The 11,598-nt window shown below is 42.6% G+C and overlaps 1 protein-coding gene across 1 annotated transcript in view; it reads left to right on the forward strand.

Moving 5' to 3' along the window:
- The window catches only part of PGAP1 (post-GPI attachment to proteins inositol deacylase 1), a 48,058-nt gene extending 37,563 nt beyond the window's left edge, over positions 1-10,495 (forward strand). Inside the window, exons 20-27 of the mRNA XM_060281504.2 lie at positions 909-1,002; positions 3,035-3,125; positions 3,308-3,505; positions 5,098-5,233; positions 6,435-6,485; positions 7,637-7,881; positions 8,314-8,418; positions 10,053-10,495. Of these exons, the coding sequence (XP_060137487.1) occupies positions 909-1,002; positions 3,035-3,125; positions 3,308-3,505; positions 5,098-5,233; positions 6,435-6,485; positions 7,637-7,881; positions 8,314-8,418; positions 10,053-10,191 (1,059 nt within the window). The 3' untranslated portion in view covers positions 10,192-10,495. The remainder of the gene's footprint in view (positions 1-908; positions 1,003-3,034; positions 3,126-3,307; positions 3,506-5,097; positions 5,234-6,434; positions 6,486-7,636; positions 7,882-8,313; positions 8,419-10,052) is intronic.
- The last annotated feature ends 1,103 nt before the right edge of the window (positions 10,496-11,598 follow it).

Consider the following 11,598-nt stretch of genomic DNA (forward strand, 5'->3'; position numbering starts at 1 on the left):
AGAAGACAAAGCGGTTATGATCCCAGTTGTGTTGTTCAAGTTAAAATCGGAAGCAGGCTGAAAAGCCTTAAACAGCAGTCTCTAAAGCAGGGCAAGTCAGCAACAGAATAGCAAATGAAATTTATGTGTGCAAATTCAGTTTTGTTTAAATCCTACTTGTATTAACTTAAACCAGGTCAGCACAGCTTGTCATGCTTCAGACCAGCCACCATTTATTGCAGCCTGCAAGAGGGGTTGGTAATCATTATTATTATTATTTTGCCTCATGCCTTAGACGGGTCAACACCCAGCAAGTCAGAACACATGTTGGTGGATCGCAAGATAATTCAGGCCTGATTTGCCCAGTTGGCTAAAGTTACGTTTCTGATTATAAAGTGGCCATCTTTAATCACGGTCTGAAACTTTATTGTGCTAAATTTGAAGCCGTGTTCTGGGTTAATATGTACAATTATGGGAGCATTGCTGATTTCGCATCCCTACCCCTTCGTGCTAATGCTGATGTACTTGATTGCAACTTGAGATTTGAGTAACAGATAGATATGTCTGCGTGCTTTATCTTGGCACTAGAATGTGTGGTACTCATACCTGTGGAAAAGAAACTGAGTCCATTTTTATCTTGAAAAAGATATCCTGAGAGCTAGCATAGCATATTGGTTAAGAATATAAATTGGGAATTTTTGATGAAATCTCAGTCCACCCATGAATTTGCTAAGTGGTATTGAGCAAGCCATTTTGTTGTCTCAGCCCTGTCACATGTTATATAGGCATGTCTCGTAGGTTTTTAATAATTACTCAGATAATAATGTGAAGTATTTAGAAAAAAAGCACTATGTAAGTACTGGATTATTGTGGACATTGGGTGATATTTGCATGCTCCATTTTTTCCATAAAACATTCTTGTTTTGTAGGTAATAAGATTCCATGGTGGCACTCTTCCCGTGTACATAATTTCTAATATTCTTCTTGCTTATGGAAGACAGTTAAGGTCCCTGATTTCAACAGGTAACATTACGTGAAAAGATTTTTAAGCACAGGTTTGTTTATTATTATAAAACTAGAAAATAGAGTTTCGTTGTACATTTCATTTGTAGTTCGGCAATCATTTTGTTATCTCTTTTTTAAAAAATGCTGAGATTTGTTGTAAAGTGGTTGATCATGTAGATACCGATAGGAATCTGGGGAGGGAAGCTTTTGACTGGCAAGAATAAACAATAGTTACTGTATAGCTTATCGACTTGAATGTATTTTAAAGCAAACTCTTTACAACGCTAAGTAGAGCTTTTAAAAGTCAGTACTTTTCAACATCTACATGCAGCCGTTGGGAGAGATCATCAGGGGGTTTGGGCTGGGTGTTCATCAGTATGTGGATGATACCCAGCTCTACCTCTCTTTCAAATCAGAACCATTGAAGGTGGTGAATGTCCTGTGTGGGCTGGAGGATGGATGGCGGCTAACAGATTGAAGTTGAATCCTGACAAGACAGAAGTACTGTTTTGGGGGGACAGGAGGCAGGCAGATGTGGAGGACTCCCTGGTCCTGAATGGGGTAACTGTGCCCCTGAAGGACCAGGTGCGCAGCCTGGGAGTCATTTTGGACTCACAGCTGTCCATGGAGGTGCAGGTCAATTCTGTGTCCAGGGCAGCTGTCTATCAGCTCCATCTGGTACGCAGGCTGAGACCCTACCGGCCTGCAGACTGTTTCGCCAGAGTGGTGCATGCTCTAGTTATCTCCCTCTTGGACTACTGCAATGCGCTCTACGTGGGACTACCCTTGAAGGTGACTCGGAAACTGCAACTCATTCAGAATGCGGCAGCTAGACTGGTGACTGGGAGCGGCCGCCAAGACCACATAACACCGGTCTTGAAAGATCTACATTGGCTCCCAGTACGTTTCCAAGCACAATTCAAAGTGTTGGTGCTGACCTTTAAAGCCCTAAACAGCCTCGGTCCTGTATACCTGAAGGAGCATCTCCATCCCTATTGTTCTGCCCGGACACTGATATCTAGCTCCGAGGGCCTTCTGGCGGTTCCCTCGCTGCAAGAAGCCAAGTTACAGGGAACCAGGCAGAGGGCCTTCTTGGTAGTGGCAACCGCCCTGTGGAATGCCCTCCCACCAGATGTCAAAGAGAAAAACATCTGCCAGACTTTTATAAGACATCTGAAGGCAGCCCTGTGGTTAAACCACTGAGCCTAGGGCTTGCTGATCAGAAGGTCGGCGGTTCGAATCCCTATGACGGGGTGAGCTCCTGTTGTTTGGTCCCAGCTCCTGCCAACCAAGCAGTTCGAAAGCACGTGAAAATGCAAGTAGATAAATAGGAACCGCTACAGCGGGAAGGTAAACGGCGTTGCCATATGCTGCTCTGGTTTGCCAGAAGCAGCTTTGTCATGCTGGCCACATGACCTGGAAGCTATACGCCGGCTCCCTCGGCCAATAATGCGAGATGAGCGCGCAACCCCAGAGTCGGTCACGACTGGACCTAATGGTCAGGGGTCCCTTTACCTTTTTAATGCTTAACAGACCATTGTATTTTAATCTTTTGTTGGAAGCCACCCAGAGTGGCTGGGGAAACCCAGCCAGATGGGCGGGGTATAAATAATAAATTAGTAGTAGTAGTAGTAGTAGTAGTAGTACACTTTTAAAGTTTGAGTTATATTTATTTGATTTCTAAAATCATTTGGGTAATATGCACCAAGTTATTTGCCCTTTAGGGCAGCAGCTTCATTTTGGTAAGACCTGCAAGCTGGAGGAAAAACACATTTAAATATATTCATGGAACTGAGAATTCTGTGTCACAAATATTCATTGTCTAAAATTGAATGCAACTATTACTGTAAATAATTTCTGTCGGTCTGTTTCCCCACACCATCAGTGCATTAGTAATGACATTATATGACAAACAGAAGTTTTACTGCCGTGGAATTAGCATTTAACAATAGTTATAATATATTCTGAATTTTGGAACATTAATGGTTTTTCTGCTAATATTTTAATTTACTGGCCACATCTGATTCTTGATACATTTTTCTTGTTCTAGGTCATTGCACAGATTTTGTACCTGCACTTACTAAAGCAGCCAGGCCCTATAAAGTAGAACCAATAGTGAATATTGTTAAATTCTTGTTGGGGTAAGTTCCTTGCTTTTATATTTTTCCGCTACACAATGGAATTCTTCATGCAGCAATAAAGGTCCTCACCAGTAACATACATACTAAAAAAATATAGCATTTGACATTAGGATTAATTATAAATTTTTGATAAGCAAGTAAAGCAAACAACTATAATCTTGTGTGTCCCCCCCCCCCCACAGGCTTAACTGGTTTAAAGGAATCTGGGATATATTATCCTTGCCAGAATTGGATGCTGTTACACCGAACAACCAGAACTTGTGGTTTCCTTTTGTATCTCTAATCCTCTTTATGTTTGGGACTGGCATAGCCTATTGGGGCAGCATACTCTTCAGTTCATCCCTAAAGATCTCATCCTCATTGCATGTAGCTTTGACCAGGTAAAAAAAACACTGCTCTTATTTTATGTGGGTGAAATGATAAAAGATGAAAATATAATGCTTACTTATTAAACAGTGATTATACTAAAACTGGGGATGGTTCTTAACTAGCTGAGAGAATGGGTTAACTTTCTATGGGACTGTAGAACATTGTACAAGATTTTACTAGCTTTTAGTGGCATCTTTGTGAGATAGTTCTAAGTGCTGAACTACTAATAAGCCGAGTTAACCTGGCTGTAAGGGCAATTTGGTTAACTTGCTTTTAAAGAGAGGTTTTGCTGCATAAGGTAGAACCTTATCAAGTTCTACCAAAGGATACTAAATGGTCAGAGGTAATAGGAGTGATATTTGGGTACTTGTGTAGACCAGGACATCATTCACGAACTGACCATTGCCAGTTTGTAATTTTTCTTTCCAGTTGAAATGCCGTTCTTTTTCAATCAAATTCTGAACAGGGCATAAAAGCTTTTTAATGAAGAAACCATTTATTACATTTCTGTTCTAGTTCTGCGGTGGTTTTATTCCATTTTTGTTCCTTGGCCTAATCATATCAAATTGCGTTTATTATCCTTTTATTTTTTTTAAGGTTAGATAGGATAGATATCATTTGTGGGCTTCAGGAGGTCTTTGATTTTGCTTTCAATTTTAGTTCTTGGAAATTGGAGCACGTTTCTGCATTTATACTTATTGTACCAAGCAGAATGAAACATACAGCTGCCAAAATTCATGGCCCTTGACTTGACTAAACTTGATTTTTCCTTTTTCTTTCCGTCAAATTACTCTTTTTAAATTAATGGACTGTACAGTTGATCTTTCTATTTAGGATTCCTGTTTTTCAAAGTAATTTTGCTCATCTTATCCGGGCAAAGTAAAAAGTAATCATGCTTTAATTTAGACTTTGACCCAGAAAGCCACAGAATGCTTGATTCCTATCTCAGCGTTTGTCCAAGAAACATTTTTTTCTAGAACCCCCCAGCAAAGAAGCTAAACCATTCCAATGTGTTTGTGCTGTTATAATTCTGTATGCTTTGGGAAATAAACATAATTGAAAAACAGACTGGATTCGCTAAACTTTAATATACAAGAGAGATATTTGGTAATAACTCTTTTTCCTGAAAGGTGAAATGTTTATTTGCATGTTTAGGGGTAACATTATTTTCAGAAAACCAGCATGTGGCATCTGTAAGTACCAGTAGTATTCAAAAATACCAAAACTCTTAGTTTAAAAAATAAATGGAAGGGAAAGAATACGAAAAACAGCAAATTTGGGACTCTGTGAAATGAATTAACCCTCATAGTTACGGACTTTGGTAAGCCTCCAGTTGCAGCTGCATTATAGATGTAATGCCAGAGTGAAATTCTGACTTTTCCCTATGGACACGAGGACACCCTCCAAGGGGCAATGTGTACCTCCTTTTCTTGAGCTAGGAAAATGTCTACTGCATGGGTTCTAAACCATGGTTAGCACAAATCGTAGTCTGGCAAGGTGTCTGAGCTGATCCATTATACTTTATACATGATTAATGTTTCGCTGTTCAGGAACGGAAACCTTTATTTTGTGTGAATTAATTATGACTGTTTGCATTTGCTAGACCCTCTCGACTTCCATCAGACCCCAGTTTGATTACGCGAAGAACGGTGTGTGTAGCTGTTTGCATGTTTTTCCTTAGCTGGACTACGTGTGGAGCGTTGGCTATATTAATGACATATGCTCATTACGCCTTCAAGGTAGTTAACCAGCATGTGGCAAATACAGTGTGTGAATAAAATGCTTTTAAAGTTTTTCAATCATGGGTTGGTTTGGGCAGTCTTCCCATAGGTTTGGTGCTGAGTGACGTGGGGTGGAAAATGAGAGGAAAAGATTGCGCTTGTCCTGCCTCCAAGTCATCCAGCTACCTCTGGTTTTGGTGCACATAAAATCCAACACATTTTGCTCAGATTTCTTGGTTGAATACTTTTTTATTGTTACCCCCCTCCTGCCTTCTGTGCCAACTGAAAACCTACTTCAGAGAGTTGGGGGACCCTTCAGAACAATATGGGAGGTGGCACTTAGGGTGGGAGTGCAAGTCCAGTTTTCAAACGCCATCTTTCTCAAGTTGCCCTCCCCTTGTAGTTTGAAAGAATGAGAAAGGTATTATGTTTTAGTTGGATTATGCAGAATTGGCAAAGTTGACAGCTAAAATAAGAGAACCCTAGTGCAGCGGCGTTGCTAGCCTTCTGGCTGCCTGGGGTGGCAAACCAGAAGTCACCCTGCCAGGGGGCGGGGCACCTGTCGCGCGCATGCGTCGCGCATCACAACGCACACATCACGCTACAGAGTGGGTTGCTGGGGGGCGGTGCTCCAGCGCGGCGTGTGCTTCTTCCTACTCAGTGCTTCTTCCTACTCAGGTGGAGTGGCGAGGGGCGTCAGCGGCCACCGCTGACGCTGCTCTCTGGCCCGCCCCTTGCCTCCACCCCACCAGGAAGAAGCGAGGGGTGAGGCCAGAAACATCGGGGCAGTTGTGCCGCCGCCACAGTAGCGAGGGGGTGCCGCATTGCCCCCCGCATTGCCCCCCCCCATTGTGACGCCCTTGCCCTAGTGACAAAGGTTTTGTGGAAGAGTGGAAACCCTTTTCAGATTATTTAAAGAAATATTATTATATGATGGACACGCAGGCAGGACTGGGACTATGAGCAACAGAAGAGAGTAAAATAACAGTAGTTTTGTTAAGGTTTAAGAGATGGAAAACAGGGTGCGACAGAGGAAGAGAAGCAAACACCATGGAGAAGGGGTGGGAAGTAAAAAAAAAAATTTATTATGTACTGAAACGTATGTGTGGAATTTTAGAAGACTTAATAAAAAAAAACTTTCAAAAAGGAATTATGTTTTAGTCTAGGTTGCACTTACAAGTTGACACACTGCGTTTAAAAAATCTTTCTTTTTAAACAGGTTATTAAACTACATTCAAATGTCAGAACAGAACTAAGTGTCCTTGATACGGTAGGTCTGTTCTGTGTCTTCCTTTGGGTTATGTTATTTCAGTTTTTAACATTTCAGGATTTAGCAGAATGTCTTTTTTCTTAAGAGAGCAAAAAATGCCTCCTGCTGTCGGCTAACAGCCGGGGGGGGGGGGGGCTGCCCCAAACATGAACCTGAGAGTTTGCTCAGGTGAAAAGGAGGCTTCTCTTCCTTTCCCTCAAGTTTGATCCTATCTCCACTGCTAGATCTTACTCCCCCCCCCCAGTGAGTTAATCAAATAAGCTTTTCTTTTCTTTAACAGCAGCTACATACCAATCAACTGCAGCAAAACCTCTAAGCAGTTTACAGTATATATTTACAGTTTACAGCCAGGTGGGTGGGGTATAAATAGTAAAGTATTATTATTATATTAAAGATATCAATTTAAAACATTGAAAGTAAATTAAACCAACAGTAAAAGTGTTAGCATCTATCTGTCTGGGTAGGCTTGCCCTAAACAAAAATACTTTTAACATTTAATGTTTTCAAATGTTTATGTCCCCCCCATAAGTCTCTCCTCTTCTACCTTTTGTTCCCTTTGTGCTTTGCCTTTTGTCTGGTACATCGCTAGGGAGTGGGCATGCAGGCAATATTGGTATATTCCCCCAAGGACCTGCAATGATGACTGCACTGGTATCATGGCAGCATTGGGAAAGGAAAGGGCGATAGTATATCTTGGCTACATTGCTACTCAAGCCAGCGTAGTGTAGTGTAGGGTCTCCCAAACTTGGGTCTCCAGCTGTTGTTGGACTACAACTCCCATCATCCCTAAGCTAGCAGGGCCAGTGGTCAGGGATGATGGGGATTGTAGTCCAAAAACAGCTGGAGAGACCCAAGTTTGAGGAACCCTGGTGTAGTGGTTAGAGTTCTGGATTAGGACCTGGGAGACCAAGGTTGAAGCGCACTGGGTTACCTTTGGTTGGCCAGTCTCTCTCAGCCTCACAGAGTTGTTGGTGAGGGTAAAACAGAGACAGGGAGGGTACGTATCCCACCTTGAGCTCCTTGGAGAAAGAGGTGGGATATAAATTAAATAAATAACATTACTTGATCCTTTTTGCCTTCACCATGAAGCACTTTTAAGTTCACCGTTAAACTTTTGTCAACTTATGAATGCCTATGCTTATCTTTTATAGTGCCCAAAGAACTCGGAGCAAAGCTCCGCTTGTTCCAAAAGAGAAACGGAAGAGAGCTGTGCATCATCATCAGATGGCCTTTCAGAAGCAGCAGCAGCAGCAACATCATCATCATCACCCAAGGGCAGCACAGCCATTGATAGCGTTGTAGACAGTCTTAAGATGCACATCACCATCCTCAACTTGCTCACGTTGATTGTGCTGCTCAGTTGCCCGTCTTTAATTTACTGGCTAAAAAATCTCAGGTAAGCGCCAGAACTTGCAGGATTTATACAAGAATCCACAACGGGTTGGTTTCAAACTCAGCTACTCCATCCAAAGGTGTTGGTTTTAAAATTGGGGAAGCTCGTAGCAGCATTAGTATATGAAGTTTGTTGTATCATCTTTTACTGCACTGCATATTGTTTCTTGTTCCTTCCCATGCCATAAAATCTATTTCTGCTTGTGTAATCAGTTAGAATAATAGAATTGTGGAGTTGGAAGCGACTCCGGGGGGCATCTAGGCCAACTAAATCATACATGACAGATGGCCACCCATCCTCTGCTTATGTATTATATGTTTTATCTACCACTTGTGTCTACAATATTCTGTTTTACTTTGTGTTTCACTTGCAAATTTGATTTTCGGTTTATTACCTTGCTCTTCGTTTTTTCTCCCCCCACCCTCCCCCAAATAGGTACCAAATCAAGCTTGATCCTGATCCATGTAGATCAACTGCTTTTATGCTCACAGCCATTTTGGGTATACTCATGAATGCAAGCACTGCAAAAGTTAAAACAAGGTACCTTAGTTCATTATCTTAATTTCCCCCACAGTTTTTGGTGTTTGAAGGCTGTGTGTGTGTGTGTGTGTGTGTGTTTTAAAACAAAACAATCACAATTATTTTAGTCACATAAAGGTACAGTCGTACCTTGGTTCTCGAATGGAATCCATTCCAGATGTCTGTTTGACTTCGGAAAACGTTCAAAAACCAAGGCGCGGCTTCCGATTGGCTGCAGGAGCTTCCTGCCCTCAATTGGAAGCCGCATCAGACGTTCGGCTTTCAAAAAATGTTCACAAACCGGAACACTCACTTCCGGGTTTGCGGCGTCCAGGAGCCAAAACGTTCAAGTCACAAGGCATTCAAGAACCAAGGAAGAACTGTACAAGCCTTTAAGAGCATCTTCTGCCTGTTCCCACCCTACCCACTATGTATTATCAGGGTTGCTTAGCAGTGCTTCCCAAACTTGGGTCTCCAGTTGTTTTTGGATTACAGTTCCCATCATCCCTGACCACGGGTCCTGTTAGCTAGGGATGGTGGGAGTTTTGTGTTTTCAAGCTGTTTTCTTACTCTTTACTGTTCAGTGGGTGTGATTCAGACAGGCTTCTCAAAATGGGAGCTTCAGGGAAGATGTCGTCTGCCAATTTCTCCCCTGCAAGACCCCACATGTTATTATGGGGCATGTACCCCTGACTCTGTAAACCAAAAACAAGCCATGGTTGCATGCAGCTCACCGCTTGTTTGGAGTGAGACAAACCACAAGCCTACATTTATGCATAATGCTAAGCTGAACTGTGGCTTAGAGCTCTGGGTAGTGTGGCAACAGCAGGACCCAGGGAAGAGCAAAGAGAAGCCGTGGTTTTCTCTTCCAGCACCAAAAGGCTTGCACATTCACAATAAACCATGGTTTGGGTTACTGTTACGTGCTAGGCCCTGAGTAGCCCCCCTACCACCCCCATTTTCAGGGGTGATGATGGTTCAGGTCAACGCTTGCCATGTTAAGCCTCTTATTTAAACGAGACTGCAATATTGAAATGTCAGGCTAGGATATGCCAGAAGGTTGGGTGGTTCAGTCTGAGTCTTTCTTTTCTTTTTCAATTTTTTATGTGTTTATTAAAAGTACATTCAGTGCATGGGAGTAGCCAAGTTGGGGGAAGGGGGCAGCTGCCCCCCCATCAATAAAAATACGTAGCAAGCTGAGGTTTTGCCCCCTTCTAACAAAAGGCTCCCCCCCCCCCCCCCGCAAACAAAAATCCTGGCTATGCCCATGATTCAGTGTGTCTGTTTTCAAGTCTTCAAGTAGTTCATGCAGGTCAGTTACATTCAGTTTGAGACGTTTTGTTATGGGAGAAGAAGTGGGGAGACAGAGGGCTGAGGAAATAGGGGAACAATAATATATGAGCGGACCTTTTGTGTCAGCGCCGTGTGTGCAGGTATCTTAATTTTCCTGGCGGAACGAAAGATCAGATGGCAGGAGATGGTTGGTTGCAGTTGATTGTTTGCAGTGCGCTTTGTTTATGTAATATGCAGAAGTACTACCGGTAGATATGCCGTGGTATTTTCCTGGGAATATCTGCACTCTTTATTATGCCACAGAGCTTGAAGCCTTAATAATGACCTAATTGTTTTACCGTTCCCCCCCCCTTTCTCCACAGTAAACTGCTGAAGATTGCTGCACATCTCCCACTTCCTTTGTCTGTTGCCACTGTGGTGTTTGCACCAATGCACTTAGACAGAATGCCATACTTCGTAATCATTCCTCTTTTTCTTCATGCGTTATGCTGCATTGTGTAAAGACTTTAGTTTACCAAAGCACCAGGAAGTGGTGACGGGAGGGCGTTGAACCAAGGATAATCTGGGACAACATGAAAATATCATGAACATTATCTTCTGTCTGTGGCAGAAGTGAAAACAATGCTGGGCACATGTTGTGAAGGTTGATCCAGTTAGAAAGTGTAGGGTTTTGTACCTTACTGTTAAAAAAAAAATCCTTGTAGAAACTTACAGTTCGGTTCTTAATCTGCCTCTGACAATGATGCTTTATTTTCCTGGTGTTGGGGCAGAGTTTGGGGGTTTTATAAAAAAAAAACCAAATGTGCACTTGTGTGTCCCTTATGCTCTTCAGGATGAAGCACCTTTACTGTTGGCAACAAATGACTGAAAGAAAACTGGCTCAAAATCCATAACCAATAAGACAATCCAAAAGTTCTTACTCCGTTAAAGGCATCTGACGTTATGTTTTGTCCTTCCTTGAGTCTGTACTAAGCTATAATGCCAATGCTGCTCGGCTTGGTGACAAATCAAAAACCATTTCACAGCTTCCACGTTTGAGATTACTGAAAGTGGTGGTGGCCCAAGTGCATCAATTTATATTCAACGTAACATCGTTTACTAAGTATTTCAGCAGCTGTGTATGTTCTTTGTACTGTTACACTGCAGCGTGAAGCTCAGGGCAGATTCTCGGCTGACTTTCTGTACATAGAGATTCATGCTAGTGTACATGGAAACATGTAGAAAGTTACGCAGATACGTACTTTAGCAATACTTTGTGTTGGCAATAACACACCCATATGAGCTTCCCAATATGTGCATATGTTCAAGACCAAGATATATATCTGTGCAGCTATTTAAATGTGAGTGTTTTAGTAAGGCACTTCTGGCTTCGGTAAACATCATCACAATCATACGGCTTCCAACTTAATAAAAACACAGCAAAACATCACACATTAAAACTTCCCAATACAGGACTGCCTTCACATGTCTTCAGAAAGTTGTTTGTATAGTTTGCACATTGATGGGAGGGCTTTCCACAGGGTGGGCGCCACTGCCGAGAAGGCCCTCTGCCGGCTTCCCCATAACTTCATTTCTCGCAGTGAGGGAACCTCCAGAAGGCCCTCAGAGCTGGACCTCAGTTGTCTGGGCTGGACAATGGGGGGCTGGAGACACTCCTTCAGGGCCGAGGCCATTTAGGGCTTTAAAGGTCAGCATCAACACCTTGAATTGTGCTTGGAAACATACTGGGAGCCAATGTAGACGCTCAGATGACTAGATGACCTTGAAGGGCAATGAAATCCCGTCCCATGTAAGCAATCTCTCTGCCTCTAAATCATATCAGTCACCTACAATATTAGCTTTGATAAGTTACTCAACACTGTGGCGGTATCAGGAATCACCTGAAGGCAGAACTACGCATTGGCACTC

This window comes from Zootoca vivipara, chromosome 1 (genome assembly GCF_965207765.1).
Source record: "Zootoca vivipara chromosome 1, rZooViv2.hap1.1, whole genome shotgun sequence".
Taxonomy (NCBI): domain Eukaryota; kingdom Metazoa; phylum Chordata; class Lepidosauria; order Squamata; family Lacertidae; genus Zootoca; species Zootoca vivipara.